This window comes from Alligator mississippiensis, chromosome 7 (genome assembly GCF_030867095.1).
Source record: "Alligator mississippiensis isolate rAllMis1 chromosome 7, rAllMis1, whole genome shotgun sequence".
In the NCBI taxonomy this organism is placed as follows: domain Eukaryota; kingdom Metazoa; phylum Chordata; order Crocodylia; family Alligatoridae; genus Alligator; species Alligator mississippiensis.
The window spans coordinates 13,790,228-13,810,896 of NC_081830.1; the positions used below are offsets into that span (position 1 = coordinate 13,790,228).

The 20,669-nt window shown below is 48.0% G+C and overlaps 1 protein-coding gene across 1 annotated transcript; it reads left to right on the forward strand.

Annotated features, from left to right (window-relative positions):
- Positions 1 to 980: 980 nt before the first annotated feature.
- Positions 981 to 1,958, forward strand: LOC102563466 (olfactory receptor 14A16-like). Its single transcript, XM_006258348.4, has one exon. The coding sequence runs from the start codon at positions 1,002 to 1,004 to the stop codon at positions 1,956 to 1,958; it is 957 nt and encodes a 318-aa protein (XP_006258410.3). The 5' UTR covers positions 981 to 1,001.
- Positions 1,959 to 20,669: the final 18,711 nt, after the last annotated feature.

The window sequence follows — 20,669 nt, forward strand, 5'->3', positions numbered from 1 at the left end:
TCCCACCTCACTCATTGCATCCAGATTTTCTTGTTTTCCAAAAAAATGCCTGGAGGAGGGAGAACTCAGTAAGCCCCACAGTTGATCCCCCTGAAAATGTTTTTTACTTATCCAAGTGCCTCTCAAATTAGGGTCAGGAGTCTCAACGAAGTGTGATGAGCAAATACATAGTGAGAAGAATCCCTTGCTCAAAAGAGCATAAAGTTCTTGTACCCAAATGACAAAGATCAATGACACAACGTGGAGATAACAGAATGATGGCATTGGCCTATCACGGCATAGAGATGACCATCCAGCTGGGGATGGGAACCATACAAATCAGCTAATAACCATGTGGCAGGGAGAACTCAGTACAGATTCATTTCAAACCAGGTGACAATTAGGATGTTGTCTATGTCAATGCTGTATATACCAGGGAAGAGGAAAGAGGGGTGCTGGCATTTTATTGACCAGCATCTTATTGTAGTCACAAGTGCTGTGTTCACTGTGCCTCATCTTGCTGCGGCCTTGATGTTTGGTGAGGTTCTCGCTTTTCTTGCTTGTTGTTGCTATTAAAAATCACATACAAAATATCACAATCTGGTCTGACAACTTGATGAAAGGAGATGGGTTCATAGTGAGATCTGAAATGAGGAGAATGAGAGCATGAAGCAATTAAAAGGCAAACGCTCTGAGATATTGCACAACCTAGATTCAGGATTATAAACACTGTTTTGTTCTGAAATAGTCTCTCTTGGGTGGTTTGGTTTTACTTATATATATATTTATGCCCACAGATAAGTACTTTTGTGGAGTTTCTGTATACTTAAAAAAAAAAAAATATTCCCAGCAATAACACTTTCCACTGACAATTTTACAGCACTTAAAGATAGACAGTACTGGCAGTTAGTTCACGAGCTGTTTCTGACATGAGATTCCCTAATGTTATATTTGTAACTCTGATCCTGGCCACTGTCCTTGTCCTTCCTTCACAGGCCTTGCACAACGCCCTGAAGAGGGAAATGTCCAACCAAACCATTGTGACCGAGTTCCTTCTCCTGGGATTTTCTGATATTCGAGAGCTCCAGATCTTACACTTTGTTATCTTTCTAGCAGCATACTTGGCAGCCCTGATGGGGAATCTCCTCCTCATCACAGTTGTAACGCTTAACTATGAACTTCATTCTCCCATGTTCTTTTTCTTGATTAATTTGTCCATCGTGGACCTTGGCTCCATCTCAGTGACCGTGCCCAAATCCATGTCTAATTCCCTATTGAACACCAGGTCCATTTCCTACTCTGGATGTGTTATCCAAGTCTTTGGTCTGTTCTGCTTCTTGGGAGCAAATTTATCCCTTCTCACGGTTATGGCATATGACCGATATGTTGCCATCTGCAAGCCACTGCATTATGAGATAATAATGAACAGGAGAGGTTGTGTCCAGATGGCTGCCTGTGCTTGGGCTGCTGGTGTTATGTACTCTGCACTGCACACTGGGAACACCTTTAGTCTCCCCTTCTGCCACTCAAATATCATCAACCAGTTCTTCTGTGAAGTGCCCCAGCTACTCAAGCTCTCCTGCTCCGGCACATACCGCAGAGAGCTGGCAGCTCTTGCTTTCGGTGTGTGTTTAGCTTTTGGCTGTTTTGCTTTCATCGTTGTGTCATATGTTCGGATCTTCACCACGGTGTTGAAAATCCCCTCGGAGCAGGGCCATCAGAAAGCCTTCTCCACCTGCATTCCTCACCTTATCGTGGTCTCTCTGCTTCTTTCCACTGCTGGCATTGCCTACACGAAGCCTGTCTCTGACTCCCCGTCCCCTCTGGATCTCCTGGTGGCTGTTCTGTATTGTATGGTACCTCCATTGATGAATCCAGTCATCTACAGCATGAGGAACAGGGAGATCCAAGCTGCCCTGAGGAAACTGCTCCACAGGCTGATCCGCTCCAACAACAATATGTCCATCATTCTTTCATGACTTTGCTTTACTTATTTCATGCATAAATTATAAAAGAAAAATATGAGTTTTTTCATAGTATTGTATGAATGGTACATGTAACAAACAAAGGTGGAGGCTGGCCTGGCACGCAACACAGGCAAGACAGTCAGTTAGTGAAAATAGAGATGGAGATGTCCGGGGGTGAGGGACAGGCTGGGTTTGGGGGAGGGGGGAAAGGGGGTGTAGGAGCTCAGGTAAATGTGCAGAGGGACCTGGGTAGTAAGATGTCCGGCAGGGTGCACTGTGCCACAATTCGACTGTGTATATGGAGTCCGTGCGTTTCTGTACCTAGGGGGCTGATGAAGTGCAGTTCATAGACCCAGCTCTGAGAAGTGGTTTGCACATTCAAACAAGCACCTAACCTCATCACCAGCACCGACGCCAACTTCCTACAGCTCCAAACACAACACCTGCCAACTATTTCCAGTGCCCACAAACTGCACACCAGCATCTATCCAAGACAACACAAACCAGCTACCTGCGGGGGTGCATTCCTCACCAAAAAGATGCTTTGCCTCCAGTCTCTCAGGCCTGATCCTGAGAGGGAACAAATTACAAACCACTTTTCACAGCCAGGCCTATGAACTGCACTTCATCAGTCTCCTAGGTATAGAAACTGATGGACTCAATCTAGATCAGACAGTGGGGTTCTGGCACCTGCAACCTGCCGGACATCCGACTGCCCAGGTACCTCTGCACTGTTACCTGTGCTGCTACATTCCCCTACCCCCCACACCCTCCACCCCAGCCTGTGCCTCACCCCCTGACACCTCCATTTCCATTTCCACTGACTGGCTTTCTTGTCTGCATTGACGGCCAGGCCAGCCTCTGGCTTCTGTACTATTCCTTCCATCCAGGACCAACTGCAGGTACTTCCTCAGCCTGACAAAGGGGTTTTCAATGCAAAAGCTGGCATCCTGGGCAGCTAAGCTAAACTCACCAGGAGACTCACAGGTGCATGGCAACCAGCAAGCATCAGGCCTGTCCGAGACATGACAGGTCTGGGCATTTCCCAGCCAGGACTGCATGCCTGTGTGCATTAGCTGGAGGTTATGGCACCTCCCACCTGCCTTTCACTGGGGGAAAATTGGGCATGGCACTTACAGGGCTGCTGCAACCGCCAGCAGTCTAACCAGGCCTCCCTACCCTGGTAGGGTGCAGTTTTAGTGGTCATGCCCAGTACCTGGGGCCTCTCCCTTCCCCATACCTCCAAGCTCACCCTTTTGCTCAGCACACTGGTCGGTGGACAGGACAGGTGTTTCTGGGCAACTCTGGCCAGGTCCAACCACACCTGGCTGCGGCTTGCCCAGTAGGCCAAAGGGTCGCATAGGAGCGGCTCCATGTCCTTGGCAAGATAGGGAGCCACCAAGGTGGGAGTGCTCCCTGCCTGATGCTGGGGTCTGGTAGCTCTAGACCTCACCATAGAAGCCAGGCCCTTAGCCCATATTGGCAGCACCTGTGGTGGAGGACAAGACTGGCTCACAGCCGGGGGGATTGGAAACTGGCTAATGTGGTCCCAATTTTCAAGAAAGGGAAGAAGGAGGACCCGAGTAACTATAGGTCTGTAAGCCTCACCTCAGTGCTCGGGAAGATCTTGGAGAGAATCATTAAAGAGCACATCTGTGGGGGGCCAGCAAGGGAGATCATGCTCAGGGCAATCAACATGGTTTCACCAAAGGCAGGTCCTGCCAGACCAACCTGGTTGCCTTTTATGACTAGGTAACTAAATCCTTGGATGATGGTGTCGCTGTGGACGTAGTCTTTCTGGACTTTAAGAAAGCATTTGACACTGTCTCTCACCCCATCCTCATCAATAAATTGACTGTGGCATTGATGCCTGCACAGTTGGATAGGTAAAAAAATGGCTGATGGGGCGCACCCAGAGAGTAGTGGTGGATGGGTTGTACTCAACCTGGCAAGATGTGAGCAGTGGGGTATCCTAGGGGTCAGTCCTCCGGCCCGCACTGTTTAACATGTTCATCAGCAACTTGGATGAGGGGGTGGAAAGCACACTGTCCAAATTTGCTGATGATACTAAGATGTGGGGCGAGGTGGACACACTTGAAGGGAAAGAGAGGCTGCAACTAGGTTTAGACAGACTGCAAAAGTGGGCAGACGAGACTAGGTTGGGGTTCAATGTAGACAAATGCAGGGTGCTGCATCTTAGGAAAAGGAATCCACAGCATACATACAGGCTGGGGAGTTCCCTTCTTGAAAGCACAGAGGCAGAAAGGGATCTTGGAGTCATTATTGACTCCAAGATGAACATGAGCCGCCAATGCCAGACCGCAGCCAGTAAGGCCAGCCATACCTTGTCATGCATCCAAAGGTGCATCTCAAACCGGTCCAGAGAGGTGATACTCCCCCTCTATGCGACTTTGGTCAGGCCGCAGTTGGAGTACTGCATCCAGTACTGGGCACCACAGTTTAAGAGGGATGTGGACAGCCTGGAGAGGGTGCAGAGGAGGGCCACCCTCTTGGTGAGAGGGCAGCAGGACAGGCCCCACAAGGAGAGACTGAAGGACCTGAACCTGTTCAGCCTCGGCAAGAGGAGGCCAAATGGGGACCTAGTGGCTGCCTACAAGCTCATCGGGAAGATCAACAGCAAATAGATAGAGCCCTTTTTTCCCCAGCACCACCTGGGGTGACGAGGAACAATGGTCATAAGCTGATGGAGAATAGGTTTAGGTTAGAGATCAGAAGGCAATATTTTACAGTTAGGGTGGCCAAAATCTGGAACCAACTTCCCATAGAAGTGGACCTCGCCCCTACCTTGGGCAAATTCAAGAGGAGGTTGGAGGATCACCTTCCTGGGGTCTTGTGAACCCAGCACTCATTTCTGTCTGTGGCGGGGAGTCAGGCGAGATGATCTGTTCAGGTCCCTCCTGACCCTAGCTACTATGAAACTATGGATGGGGTGCTAGCATGAGACAGTGGATCCGCCTGTTCCACATCCCCCTGCCTCTGCCATTCTGCCTCCCTGACTTCCTTTACCAGCACCTCCATCCACTGATTCAGCACTTGGCCACCGCATATGGTGCCCTTCACCCTTGGGTCACACATGGTGGCCAGCACATGGACTGTACTGTACTGCAAGGGATCAAGCCATTTCCTGATGACCTCCTCCAACTGCCTCACCAGTGCCTGCATGTCTGGTGACAGTGGCTTGCCCCAGCCAGGAACACTGATCCCCTGGAAGCTCTCCATTTGGCTCTCAAATTCCCTCACTATGGTGATCACCTGGCTAAGGAGAGCATCAGCAGCGCTGAGGCTCTTGGTGGTCTCGAGGAAGGGCTTGAGGACCACCAAGATCTTGGATATGGTATCCCACTTAGCTCTGTTCAGGAAGCACTGATCCCGATCTCCCTGAGCAAGGCCATCTCATGTAAGTCCTTCTGTTGCTCCACCAGCCTCTTGAGCATTAGGTATGTGGCATTCCACTGAGTCTCCCCATCCTGCATGATTTTGTGATGCGGGATGTTCAGCTCTTTATGTTTATCCTGCAGCATCTTTCCCACCTTAATGCTCCAGTGGATGTAGCCTGCCATCTTCCTGCATTTTGAAGTGAGCTTGCAGGTAGTGGCAGTGCCATTGCCAGCAGCCCTGTCCCCCTCCAAGGCATCCCTGATAACAAGGTGCAACTTGTGTGCCACACAGGGGATGTCAACTAAGTTGGCATCACAGAGCACCTTGACCATACTGGCCCCATTGTCAGTGACCACGAACCCGCAAGTGAGCTCTCCCTCCCCAGTGAGCCAGCCCTGCAGGAAGTGGCTTATGGACCCTATGATCTCTGTTGCTGTGTGGGACTTATCTATCACTTTGGCCTGCAGGAGAGCCCACTCAGATGTCCGAGGTGAAATGTAAGGCCACCTGCGGACCTGCTTTGTGCAGCTCCTCCTCAAGTACTCTGTGTATGCCTCATGCAGGTATGGCAACACTGTCCTACTGAAGGTGGTACATGCAGGCACTTTGTATGATGGGACCACAAGAGCCATGATCTGCCTGAACCCTGGCTGCTCAACTAGAGAGAATGGCTGCCCATCGACAACAAGCATTTCCCCAATGCTCTCAGTCCTCCTTTCCCCCACTGTCCCAGGGTGGCCTGCCTCTGCTTTGGGGGGATGGGGCTTTGGATTGAGTGGGGGACTTCCCTTTGGGCACACTCCCACTGGTGCCATGCTGAGGAAGAGCAAGGGCAAAGGGGTGGTGCCTGAAGAAATGCATCAGCATCCCCGTGGTGCTCGTATGTTTTTTTCCCTTGCCCTGGCTCGTTTTGGGTTGGCAGTGCAGGCAGATAGCATACGTGGGATCATCTGCCAGATCAACATGATCCCAGACCAGACTACCTGCTCGCTTCTGGGGTGCAGGTGCATCTGTGGATGCTGCTGCACTATCCCCCCCCTCCCCGCCCCCCCAGCAGGTAGAGGCACAGCAAGAGAAGGAGCGGGCTCAGCTGAGCCACTTGCCTTCACCTGTACATCAACCTCCTTCAGAGTGCCTTCTGGGGAAAGAGACCTGGCTGAAACGGAAACTCGAGGGGTGACGAGCACAAACTCAGGTGATTCCCACTCCTTCCCCATAATTTCCCTTGCTAGGGCACTGAGATCCAGATCCAGCTCCAGCTCTTCTTCTGGCACTGAAAGGCTCAGCATGGGAAGTGAAATAGGGGTGGAGTAGGCTGCTGTGCTGGTGCAGCTGGTTGTGGTTGTCGTCATGGTCGGGGTGGGCAGGTTATGACTGATGCGCGTGGAGGGGATGCAGTCTCGGGCACAGGCAGTGCCAGTGGCAGTGCTCCCCTCTCCTTGTAGTAGCCTCATCCCCTTTAGCTGAGGAAAGGGGCTGCATCTCAGTTTGGTGGGGGGGAACTTACAGCTCTCCCTCTACCCGCTCTTCTGCCCCTCCCTGAAGGCTGGCCAATGTGGCCACCTGCCTTTCCACCACGCTTCATGGTGTGTTTCGTGTCTTCCTTTTCTACAGATGTATAAATGTATTTGCCTTCCTATATAAATTAAAAAGGTAGGTGTGCTGCAGTGAAGAATGTATACAAACTAGAAATATATCCATCTCTGTATATACCTTAAAAAATGTAGGCATGGTACAATTAAGAATATATACAAACAACTAGAAATATCTGTCTCCATATATAAATTAAAAAACATAGGTGTAGTGCAGTGAAGAAATTTATGAAATGGATAGTAATATATCTTTCTCCCTATATAAATTCAATAGTATAGGTGCGGTGCAAAGAATGAACGTATAAAAACAAATATAAATATATAATTCTCCCTATATACATTATAGAATTTATGATGGATGGTATCCTGCAAAGCTTTAAATGTATAGAAATAAAATAGAAACTTATTGCCCTTCCTATATAAATTAAATTCTATAGTAATCCTCTCCAATATAAATATAAAATTCGAAAGAATAAATCAATGAATATAATACTAAAATAAAAGCACCTAGAAGAAAAAAGGTATTGTGAAATCCCTCTTGGTAGGGTAGCAAGCAAGGAATCCTTTATAAAATAAGTGCTGCTAGCCGTAGTGGTCTGATGGTGAGCTGCTAGAACAGACGCTCAGTAAGTCACCCAAGGCAGAAGGCAGGGCAGTTCAAAAAATGCTGGCTTTTATGCAGTTTTTTCATCCCCCCCCAGAGCACTGGGATTGGAAGGGACCTAAGGGAAGGGCCACTATACAGTCAGTAATAAGAGCACTTCTTCCCCCATCCCTCTCCTTACTTTACTTTCTCTTTCCCTGCAGGCAAGCCATTGGAGGCAAGTCCCAGCTTCACGGCCGAAACTCGAAACGTTTCGACCTGCCCCATTTTGTTTCAACACTGTTTCAAGGCTGCCTGTTTTGTTTCAACTTCTCTGTTTTGAGGTTCAAATGGGTCAAACCAGCGTTGAAACAAAATTCCTGGCGAAACTTCACACAGCTCTACAGACAAGGTTGTTTGAGTGAATCTGATACCTTTTATTAGACCAATTTAAATAGTTGGAATTTTTTTTCTTAGAAAGCATTCGAGTTTAAAAACTAGGAAGAGCACACACAAACTGAAGATGCTTTCCCAGTCTGATGAAGGGTTTTGAAACCTGAAATCTTGCTAAGTAAGATGTAAAACATGGGAGGTGATAGTACCACTCTACATGGCGCTAGCTTGGCTTCACCTAAACTAGTGTGTGAATTTCTGGGATTCACATCTTAAGAAGAAATATGAAGAAGTTAGAAAGGTTCAGAGATAGGTGACAAAAGTGATAAATGGTTGGAAGGCAAGCCACGTTAAGGAGAGATGGAGAGAAGTAGGCATATTTAGCTTGCAGAAAAGATCATTAAGAGGCAGATCAGAGCAGTCTTGAAACAGCTGAAACACTGCCATAAAGAAGAGGGTGAACAATTGTTCTCCCTTGTTGAATAGGGAAGGACATCAAGCTTCAGATGACAGCAAAGAAGATTTAGATTAGATTTCAGGGGGGAAAGCACCCTTGTTTCTAGACCAGTGTGGATGTGGGATAGGCTGCCCAGGGACGTTGTGGAGTTTCCTTCACTTCAGGTTTTCAAAAAGAGGATAGTCATTGCTCATGGATGATTTAGGAGTACTGTTCTTGCATTTGTGCAGCAGGGTGGACCACATGATCCTTGAGGTCCCTTCTAACCCTATGATTTTATAATTATTATCACAGTAATTGCACCATGAATACATAGTCAACTGCAAGTGAATGGACACTGAGACAGTAGAGTTACTCTATGTCTTATTACACAATCTCTTTTATTTTCTTTTTCCTTTTGGAGGGTAGACAGACAGATGGGTACTAGTCCTCCTGGTCATTCATGTATGTGTGAACGGCTGGAACTCGAGTTGACATGACTAAGGTTTTGTGAACTTCTCTGGTTATACTGGTTATACTAACACAGCACTTTCCAAACAAAAAGGGTTTGAAGGGAAATTTCCTGATCAGCTTTACTACTGATCATATTAAACTTTGGGGAAGTAGCCCATGTATTAACTACCATCATTAAGTTTTGAATACAGCAATATCCTATCTAAACCTTCCTTAAGGAGACGATCCTCCAAGCTCAAAGGGAAGTAATCCCTACAAGAACCAAAGGGGGCAAGAGGGCACAAAGGCCCCCATGGCTCACCAAAAGCATCTGGGAATGTCTCCAAAAAAAAAAGGAGGCATACACCCGTTGGAAGGGAGGGGCCATCACAAGAGAGGGCTATACTTTGGTAGCTCGGGAATGTAGGGGGGCGGTCAGGAAGGCCAAGGCGAAAATGGAGCTGGGACTAGCGACCCAGATCAAGGACAAAAAGAAGTCCTTTTTCAAATACATAGGGGGGCAAAAGAAGGTGCCAGGTAACATGAGGCCTCTGCAGGACATGCTAGGAAATCTGGTCATCTCATCTGACGGTAAAGCTGACATATTCAACAATTTCTTTGCCTCCGTATTTCTGAGGAGGGACCCAGATATCTCCCCCACTGGCACCCCCAAGGGCCCTGTGGGTGGCACACCCAGGCCTAGGGTTAATGAGGACCTTGTCAGGGAACTTCTGGAGGGACTAGATGTATTTAAATCTGCAGGTCCTGATGATCTCCACCCCAGAGTGCTGAAGGAACTAGCAGGAGTCATTGCGGGACCTCTGGCACAGCTCTATGAGCACTCATGGTGCTTGGGAAATGTGCCAGAGGGCTGGAAAATGTCCAATGTGGTCCCCATCTTCAAGAAAGGGAGGAAGGAGGACCCAGGAAACTATAGGCCCGTGAGTCTTACCTCTGGGAAAGCTGGGAAAGCTTTTCGAAAGAATTACCCTGGCACATGTCCAGGAAGGGCCAGCAGGGGAAGTTATGCTCAGGGGCAACCAGCATGGGTTCATTAGGAGCAGGTCTTGTCAAACCAACCTGGTGGTCTTCTACGACCAGGTCACCAAGTCCTTGGACGCAAGTGTCGCAGTGGATATAGTCTTTCTGGACTTCAAGAAGGCCTTTGACATGGTCTCTCACCCCATTCTCAGTAAGAAACTAGGAGGCAGTGCTGTTGATGCCTACACTGTCAGATGGGTCACTAACTGGCTGGAGGGCTGCACCCGAAGGCTGGTGGTAGACGGGTCTTATTCGACCTGGAGGGATGTGGGCAGTGGGGTTCCCAGAGTTCGGTCCTCAGGCCCGCACTATTCAACATCTTCACCAGTGACTTGGGCGAGGGGGTAGAAAGCACCCTGTTCAAATTCGCAGATGACACTAAGATGTGGGGTGAAGTGGGTACGCTAGTAGGAAGGAACAGGCTGCAAGCAGATCTAGACAGGTTAGAGGGGTGGACTGAAGAGAACAGGATGGGATTCAACACTGACAAGTGCAGGGTAATGCACCTGGGGAGGAAGAACCAGCAGCACACCTACAGGCTGGGCAACTCCCTTGTTGTCAGTGCAGAGACAGAAAAGGATCTTGAAATCATTATTGATGGCACAATGAACATGGGCCAACAGTGTGGGGACGTGGTCAGGAAGGCCAATCGCACTTTGTCATGCACCCACAGATGCATCTCAAGCAGGTCCCAGAAGGTGACCCTCCCCCTCTCTGCGACACTGGTCAGGACACAGCTGGAGTACTGCGTCCAGTTCTGGGTGCCGCACTTCACGAAGGATGTGGACAGCATGGAGAGGGTCCAAAGGAGGGCCACCCGCATGATTGGGGGCAGCAGGGCAGACCCTACGAGGAGAGGCTGAGGGACCTGAACCTGTTCAGCCTCCACAAGAGAAGGCTGAGGGGGGATCTAGTGGCAGTCCATAAACTAGTCAAGGGGGACCAGCAGGCATCAGGGGAGTCCTTGTTCCCCCGAGCAACCCCAGAATTACAAGAAACAATGGACACACACTGGCAGAGGGTAGATTCAGGCTAGACATTAGGAAGCGCTATTTCACTGTCAGGGCGGCTAGGATCTGGAACCAACTTCCAAAAGAAGTGGTGCTGGCTCCTACCCTGGGGGGCTTTAAAAAAAGGCTGGATGAACATCTGGCTGGGGTCGTTTGACCCCAGTACTCTTTCCTGCCACAGCAGAGGGCCGGACTAGATGATTTCCTCTGGACCCTTCCGACCTGACCAACTATGAACCTCAGTATGGCAAAGTGCTTCCTCTTTCCATCTGAGGACATGCTTCCTTGCCCACATCTGCCCAAGTGCTCCTTCATCATTTTTTTTCCCTCCAGGCTCTGACTGCAAGGTCTCAGGGCAAGGATGAGAACTACAGACATTAGGAAGCTCAGACAGTTTGGGCCCACAGTAAGCCATGAAACAAGCCTCTTTTGCACCACAAGGATGAAGGTGCCCAAGGAGAACATTCATGTAGATTTGGTTATGGCGACATTTCTATTTCTGATACAGAAACACGGTTTTTTTTTCCAAATGGCAAAAGGAATGATTCAAGGCTGAGGAAGGCATACCATTGAAGAACAGATTCTCATTGATCTGTGTTAGAGCACATCATTTTCCACCAAAGCCTTGAGGTCCAGTGTTTAGAGGGCTAGGACGTTGAAAAGTTCTCTAACATTGTTGGCACCATTCAGTTATGACTACATTGCTAGATTGTATTCAAATGATTGGTTGTATTATTCTCTATTGATAATATATATATGTATATATGCCTTCTTTTTGATTAATGTCTCTGTACCCGAGGGAGACCCCAGGTCTACTGGCACCTTGAGGATCTGAAGTCTGGCATATCGCCCAGCCTAGTGCACCAGTGAAGTTTACTGTAGTATTAGGCTACTGCACAGTAGCATCACATAAAAGGTGTTTGCTGGTGCTACTGTGAAGTAACTCTGGTTACTGAGCATTTATTTAATACTTGATTTATACCAGTACTAAATAAACATTCAATAACCACTGTGCAGTAGTGTCTTGTGTAAATGCATCCACTGGGTCTTTTTTTAATAAACAGTAACCTTGAGGTTAACCTACACTTAAAAAAAAATAGCCCTGCACACACTGGCTGCTCCACCAGCTCTTGCAGTCTCTGCAGGCTCAAGGCAGAGCTTCCCCCACATAGCGTGGGTTATTGGGGGGCAATGGGGATCACCGCCCCGACCTGGCAGGAGCCAGTGAGTGCATGGCTTTCTTTCTTTCTTTCTTTCTTTCTTTCTTTCTTTCTTTCTTTCTTTCTTTCTTTTATTAAGGTGCCGGGACCCTGGGGCAGCTGGGGCGGCCACTGATGAGGCTGGGAGAGCAGGTGGGGGATAGGGCCTGTTCAGTTTGGAGATTCGGCCAATTTGGCAGCAGAGAAATCTCTGAATCAGAATTGGAAGAATCAATTTGGGACACCAATTTGAATCACTGAATAGAATCACTGCCCCCCGAATCAGCCAAATCCGAAGCGTACACTAGCCACTTCGCACAGGCCTACTGATGATGATACGTATCCTCGGACAGAAGTAGGAAACAGTAGATAAAAGGTGATCAAACTAAAGAATGAAAACAAAACTTTTTTTGCTTTAAAATGCATGAATCCAGCAAGGCTTGTTTCTGATTCTATGCTTCAGAGGTAAGCTGGGCTCTAGGGAACAAATCCCAGAAGCCCTAACAAGAGACATGTGGATAAATCAGCTTCCCCCAGCATCAGTCCTTCCAAACCAGTGAAGTTCACTGTCATCTGCAGAGAGAAACGGGTTTGGATCTACTTCTATCAGGTCAATTGTGGAGTGGAGAGAAAGTTCCTACTAAGATATTTTGATTAATGAAGATTTGGTAGTGGGAGGGAAAAGGGAAATTGGATAGATCAGGACAGGGAAAATAAGCAAAGACTCCTGGCACTGGAGGATGAGATCACAAGCTGAGAAAAACTTCCCATTGCTGTAAGTTCATAATTTAAATCAACTGTGGTTGGTTGGTAAGAAGAGGGACGTGTGCAGAAGTTAGATAGATCAGTAGAGGGAGAATAAGCAAAGAATCTGGAGGACGTATCGTAAGCTGAGAACAACTTCACAAGGAATGCTGCAGTAAGCTTTTAATTGCAATTAAATACGGTTGGTTGGCATGAAGAGCAGTGTGTGGGGTATTGGAGAACCTGAAAATGACATTCAGCTGGAAAGCTGTCAGCATTTTAATAGTGAGGTATTCAAAATGCCTTAGCTGGTCAAAGGAAAAAAGGGGGAAAAAGGAAAGAAAACAGCTCCAATTGAAATGTGTGGGTTCTTGGTAGAAAGTTCAGATTTGTAGTGTTTCGGCAACTTGAGATTTTTCAATCAAAAGCTCCTGGAGGCTGCACTTTTATACCAGATTATCCCTCCACCCCGGTATTGATAGTGCTTCTTCATAAAATGATGATTTTGAAGAAAAGACACCTATTGTGAAAAAGTATGTGTTTAGCAGAGGACATTTTTATAAGAAACTTTTTGAGGCTTAAATTCTAAGCCCCACGGCAGAGATTCAGTCTTGCCCAGCAACACCAGAATTACAATCCCACCTCAGTCATTGCAGCCAGATTTTGTTTTATATATATAACTGAATTTATGCCTACAGATAAGGACTTTTGTGGAATTTCTTTATAATCAAAAAAACATATTCCCAGCAAGAATACTTTCCACTGACAATTTTACAGCAGTTAAAGACAGACAGGACTGATCTCTTGTTCCTGAGCTGTTTCTGATGTGAGATTCCCTTCTGTTATATTTGTAACTCTGATTCTGGCCATTATCCTCCTCCTTCCTTCACAAGCCTTGCAAAATGTATTGAAAATGTCCTACCAAACCACCGTGACTGAGTTCCTGCTCCTGGGCTTTTCTGATATTCGGGAGCTCCAGATTTACACTTTGTTATCTTTCTAGCAGCATACTTGGCAACCCTGGTAGGGAATCTCCTCATCATCACAATTGTAACTCTTAACTATGAACTTCATTCCCCCATGTTCTTTTTCTTGATTAATTTGTCCATCGTGGACCTTGGCTCCATCTCAGTGACGGTGCCCAAATCCATGTCTAATTCCCTATTGAACACCAGGTTGATCTCCTACTCTGGATGTGTTGCCCAAGTGTTTTGTCTCTTCTGGTTCTTGGGAGCAAATGTACCCCTTCTCATGGTTATGGCATATGACCGATATGTTGCCATCTGCAAACCACTGCATTATGGGATAATAATGAACAGGAGAGCTTGCATCCAGATGGCTGCAGGTGCTTGGGCTGCTAGTGTTATCAACTCTGCAATGCACACGGGGAACACTTTTATCATATCTTTCTGCCACTCAAATATCAACCAGTTCTTCTGTGAAGTGCCCAGCTGCTCAAGCTCTCCTGCTCTGAAACATACCACAGGGAGCTGGCAGCTCTAGCCTTTAATGCAGTTTTAGCTTTAGGCTGTTTTACTTTCATCGTTGTGTCGTATGTTCAGATCTTCACCACGGTGTTGAGGATCCACTCGGAGCAGGGCCATCAGAAAGCCTTCTCCACCTGCATTCCTCACCTTACTGTGGTCTCCCTGTTAGTTTCCACTGGCGGCATTGCCTACACGAAGCCCATCTCGGACTCCCCGTCCCCTCTGGATCTCCTGGCAGATGTTCTGTATTCAGTGGTGCCTCCACTGATGAATCCGGTCATCTACAGCATGAGGAACAAGGAGATCCAAGCTTCTTTCAGGAAGCTACTGCAAAGGTTTTGAGGAAACTACTCCAGAAATAATAGGTCCATCATTCTTTCTTATAAAAATGAAGGTGGTGGTCTAAATTTTGTAGCATTGTAAGGACAATGATACTTTACGCAAATCATTTTGCATTGACACTGTTGAAGTGGAAAAGTATTATTTAATGCATCATTTCATGTTTCTTTGTCCCACCTAAGATAAATCCCACCTATTGCAAGGGCATCAAATGATAAAAAATCATTGTAATTAGCATTGGAAGGGACCTCTGGGGGGGACCACAGTTTGCCGGTCTGCTGGTCTGCGGCTACTTCCAGTCCGGCATCCGACCATACTGCAGACTGGCAGCCACAGCCCTGGCACTGAGAACCCCTGAACTAAGCCTCAAAATTATGAAGAATTGTAGAAATGATTTTACTAATTGATATAATCAATTATTTGGAGACAGAATGGATAGGTAAATATCCTGATGAGGTAAAAGCGGGACGAACTGCAAACACTTTATAGGATAAGTATAGATATGGATAAATTGGGAAGATGGGCTAAAAACAACAGGGTGAATTGTAAAGAAATAAATGCAAGGTGCTGCACCTAGCAAAGAATTATTAAAAGCCAAAATATAGGTTGGGTTATAAATGGCCGGATGGCAGGAGTGTTGAACAGGATCCAGGGAGTCTGGTGGATCACAGACTCAACATGAGGCAGCAATTTGATGTAGATGCAAGAAACTGAATGCGGTTTGGGGCTGCCACAACAGATGCATTAGATTAAAACATGGGAGGTGGCAGTGGCCAGTCTACATGGTGCTGGTTAGGCTTCATCTGAAGTCTTTTGCGAAGGTCTGGGCTCCGCATTTTAAGAAGTATGGAGAAGTTAGAGGAGTTCAGAGATAAGTGAAAGAATGCTAAAGGGCTGGAAGGCAAGTCATGCAGGGAGAGGTTAAGGGAACTAGGCAGACTTAGCTTGCAGAGAAGGCAATGAAGGGGCAGATCATAACAGTCTTCAAATATCTGAAAACCTGCCATGAAGAAGAAGGTGAACAACTATTCTCCCTTGCTGCATAGGGAAGGATATCTAGCTTCAGATTACAGCCAAGTAGATGTAGCTTAGACTTTGGGGGAAAAGCACCCTTGTTTTTAGAATAGTGAGGAAGTGGAATAAACTTCCTGGGGAAGTCGTGGAGTCTCCATCATTGGAGGTTTTCAAACAGAGACTGGATAGGCATTCATCAGGGATGAGTTAGGAGTGCCATTCCTGCATTTGTACAGGGGGTTAGAGCACATGACCCTCGAGGCCCCTTCTAACCTTTTGAATTTATTATTTTAATATAATAAAAGACTTTGACTCTGTCTGTCTGCAAAGACTTTGCCCTATTTCTCATGTGCCGGTTAGCTGGGCTGGCTGGGTGGCCAGGGGCAGGGCCAGCCGAGTTAAAACGGGAGCCCCTTTGTTGTGCCACCTTCTCCTGAAGCCCCTGGTGCAGTGGCTCCCCCCACCCCAACTCCACAGAAGCAAAAACATAAATCAATTGACATGAGCACTTTAGATATGGTGGGGCCAGCTGAGGAAAAGTGGAAGCCCCTCTGTCATAGTGGGGCTGGAGCTGAAGCAGGTTGGGGAGGGGGGGAGCGGGGTTGGACTCGAACTGGGGGAGAGGGGAGGCAGGGTCCAACCTGAAGGGGGCAGGAGGAAGGGAGGGAGGGGGCGGGATGGGGTTGGACCCAAAGTGGGGGAGAGGTGGAGCAGGGTCAGACCCGAAGGGGATGGGAGGGAGGAGATAGTGTGGGGTTGGACCTGAAGAAGGGGGGAAGGGGAGGGGCAGGGAGCAGGGTTGGACCCAAATTGGGGAAGGGGAAACAGTGTTGGACCTGAACGGTGGGGTGGGGGGCAGGTTTGGACCCAAGCAGGGGCAGAGGAGGGTGGGGCTGGGTTGGATACAAACTGGAGATGAAGCGGGGGCGGGCTCCAACTTGATCCAGTGGGGAAGGGGGAAACTAGATTGGACCCAAACCAAGGTGAGGGGAGTAGGGCAGGGTTGGACCTGAATGGGGTGAGGCGGGGAGCAGGGGTGGTGTCAGACCCCCATCATTCTTGGTGGGCAATTTGCTAGTTATTATTTAAAATGAATTATTTAAAATTGGTGCATGCCAGCGTATTGTTGGCCCTGCTGGCTACAGCATTGCACTGCCAGCTCATGTTCATACTGTGGTTAATTATTACCCCTGGGTCTGTGGTGGAAGTGATGGGGGGTATTCAGTCGTGCTGCCTGATGAGAGGCAGCAGTTGCACAAGCACCCATGTCACGAGTTTTGCCTGTCAGCAGCTAGGGGTGCAGGGCCCCAGAGCCCCCCTGCACCAATCTCCTTGCCAGCTGGCAGGCTTCATGGCACCAGCAGGGGCTGGCAGGCCTGCAGCTTTCACCCTGCTGCACGTTAACAGAAACGGTGTTACCCATGTCGTGAGTTTTGCTTGTCCACAGCTTGAGGTTCAGTTTCCCCAAGCCCCTGCACCTATCTCCTTGAAACATGGGAGGCTTTTTAGCCTCAGCAGGGGCTAGTATGCCTGCAGATTTGACCCCACTGTGGCTTAACACATACACGTGACATGAGTTTTGCTCTCAAGACTTTGAGGTGCAGTTTCTCTGAACCCCCTGCACCTATCTTCTTGATTTTTGGGACACTTCTTGACCTCGGAAGGAGCTACCACTCCTGCAAGTTTCATCCAAATCATGCCATAAATGACAAGTTATAGCCTGTTTCAACCTTCCCTACTATATCCTATGGGCGAAACGTCGAAAGAGGGTCGAAACAGCCAAACGTTTTGACTGAACGGAATGGAACAGCCGTTTTGACTCGAAATGAGTATCGAAATGGAACACTGTTCCGTCAAAACGCTGGTCAAAATGCAATGCTGCCACTTCGCACAGCCCTAATATTTAGTAGAACTGGATGTGGCTCACAATCTTTTGGGCCTGATCCCATAGGGTAGGGACAGACTTTCAAAAAGCCTGAGCCTGAATTGACTCAATCTTTGTGGGTTAGTGTAACCTGGCTAAGCTAAATTAGTTTGTAACCCAGACAGACCTCCCAGAAGTGGCTCAGGCTAGAGCAGCCCTCCCTCTCTTCCACAGAGCTGAGCTGAGGGAGGCATGGCCAGGCTCTGGCAGGACACACCGATTATTTTCCCCTGCTCCTGAGCTGCCCGGCAGGCAATGTTTATCACCCTAACTCTGTGTTTCTCACACCATTAAGAAAACAAAGCCTCTGTCCATTAACTAATGGAGCTCTTCTTAAACAGCTCTTTCGAGGGAGGAAATTAAACTACTTGTTGATTAGTTTCCAAAAGCTTGTCTGCTTCTGTCGTCTCCCACAGCACGGACCTTAGCCAGCATGTGGTCTGCTAACTAATGCTGAGGTGTCTGCATAAGACAGAGGGGAGGGGGGAATAATCCCTGCTTAGCAGGGAGAAGCCAGACAAATGCTCTGAGCCGAGCTGCAGCCAGAAAGCAGAGGGGAGGGATCAGCCCTGCTGCATAGGAGAGTTCCCGGCACAGTCCAGAGAGCATGCTGGGATGCTGGGGAGTGTCTGGTTTATCTTATACCAGCAACGGGTCTGGGACAGACACTGCATAAACTGGTTTGAGACAAATAAGTTAAGTCTGATACTACATTCAACCCGGTTTATCTCAAACCAGTTTCAGCTATTTTCCAACTGGTTTATGTGCAGTGAACATCTGTTCTGTTACAGGTTTAAACCAGCTTCTGATCACTTAAACTGGCTTATGTGTAATGCCTGTCCTTAGCTACATGGTGTGGAACAGTTTCAAGTCCTCTGGAAATCAATGGAAGTTGAGGGGTCTCAGCATCTTCATAGATCAGGCCTCTTATAAATATCTGTTGCAGAATCAGTCCTGTGGCTCTAGCAGTGAGTGGGCACAGGTTTCTTTCTTCTTAGCTCAAAAAAGTATATATAAAATTAAACAGCAATGTAGGTAGCAGTGTGCGTCTCCAGTGCTAGCTGCAGTGCAGTGCAGAGATGCATGGGCTAGCTTTAAATGAAGTAAGCAGGGCAGTGTGTCACCTTACAGACTTAGGCAGAGAAGCATGGGCTTTTGTAGGCTACAGCCCGCTTCATTATATACTATAAATATGAATAGCATCTGAAGAAGCAGGCTGTAGCCTACAAAAGCTCATGCCTCTCTGAATGAGTTAGTCTATGAGTTGCCACACTGCCCTGCCTTCTGCCTAAGCTTCAGGCTAACATGGCTAACTACCTTGTGTGGTGGGCCAGGAGGAGGTGCTCCTGCACTGAGCCACACACCTCACTGTGCCCAACCACCTACCAAGCTCTGAGTGCCTCCCTGGGGGCACCTCACGTCTAGCCGACCCCCTTCCTGGAGCACACCTGCAAGCTTGGGGGTGATGCTGCCACCACTCAAGAGTCTTGGTCTGTGAGTGGCTAGTGCCTCTTGAGGCACACAGGCTTTATAGACCTGAAGGGCGCTTGACCCACTGCAAGAACTTGGGGTGCTTCTTATAGCCACAAGTCCAAATCGTAGCCTCCCTTAGTCAGCCAGAACAAGGGAGCACCAAGGCATAACCCAGTGCGTCTGCCAATAGGTTTCCAATGCCAAACTCAGAGGATAATTTTATTGGTACAAAAAGGCAGCCTGGGGTAAGATATAGGGTAGTGCAAGATCAAAAAATACCCTTAGAGCAAACAGTGTGGCTAGATAGCCTTTGATTACACAACTGTGTTACTGCAAACTATATATCTAGATAGGTTCCAGTAGACTACTCCCAAGTATCATCCAGAGGCTGGTTGCTTTCCTCTGGAGGTGGGCAGTTGCTTGTGTGTCCAGTTTCAGACGACAGAGGGAGAGGGCTGCAGCATTCAGCTGCTCCTCCTCTCTCCCCATGAGCCCTAGGGCTCCAGCGTGTCTCTGCCAAAGACGTTTCAGCTCAAGGTAGCTCTGCCCTCCTTCTTCATGGAGACCTCTTTTATCCCCTATAGTGACCTCATCACTAAGGTCCCACCAGGAGCAGCCCCGCTGGCTAATGCCTGGTGCTTTCAAATGACATCACCTTTCCAGGTGAGGAAGCTAGTCACATGACCCGCAGTGGTGAGGAAAACTTGAGACAAAGGGAACAGGTCCTCCCTCCCTCTGGCATGTATCCAGCGCAGGTTACAACTCAGGGTTACCTGAAGCAGATGGGGTTCTCTCATACAACTAGCTTGACTATGTTTGCACTACCATGCAATCTGCAATGCAGAAATATCAAAAGGAAAGAAAACTCATAGAAAGGTCCTTGGCATATTACATCTTTGAAGTCAGAGGCAGAAGTGAGTCAGTGAATCCACGTGCATGCCAAAGACGAGAGGTAATTTTAGTATCCATATTCCAGAAGTGAGGAACCTTGAGACAGAGATTCCTTCCGAGGATGCAGAGTGAAAAGTTGCTCTGGGCATGTCTGCACGGTCCCCAGAGCAAGCCTGAAGCGACACTGAGAATAAAACCTTGCTCATTCATTCCTCCTTAGCATGTGCAAGAGCCTGACCCCTATTTCCAGTATCAAAAAAAGAGGACGGGGTGGGGGGGCAGGAAGGATGGGTGGCAGGGGGCAGCGATATGCCCATGGCTTAGCTCTGCCTCTTACTCCTAAAGCCACAGGCCCCAACCCTTCTGCTGCCTAGGACCTGGGTTTCTTACTTCCTAGCCAGTTGTCCTAATAGGGTTAAAACATGAGGAAGAGATTCAAAACCACTACACCAGTAGATACCTGCGCAAGGTTATTCTGTTTTACATCAGGGAGAAATAAAATCTTCAACTGTAAGTGCCAGAAGCTGCAATTACACAGCCGTTGACATGCCATCTAAGTGAGTAAAGAGACATGAATTTAGCCATAAGCCTTCTTTTGCCTACCTTCTAGGTGCCTGGCCTCTTACCCAGAATGCACAAAACTATTATAAAAGTACTAAATTAAATGTGCAGTAACCACTGTGCATTAACAACTGTAGCCATGTCCCAGTGTGGCCTGTTTTGGTCAATGCTGTAGCACAACCTT

What these genes read in the sequence shown, in the direction of transcription:
- LOC102563466 (XM_006258348.4), top strand. Translation starts at nt 1,002, where the DNA reads ATGTCCAACCAAACCATTGTGACCGAGTTCCTTCTCCTGGGATTTTCT.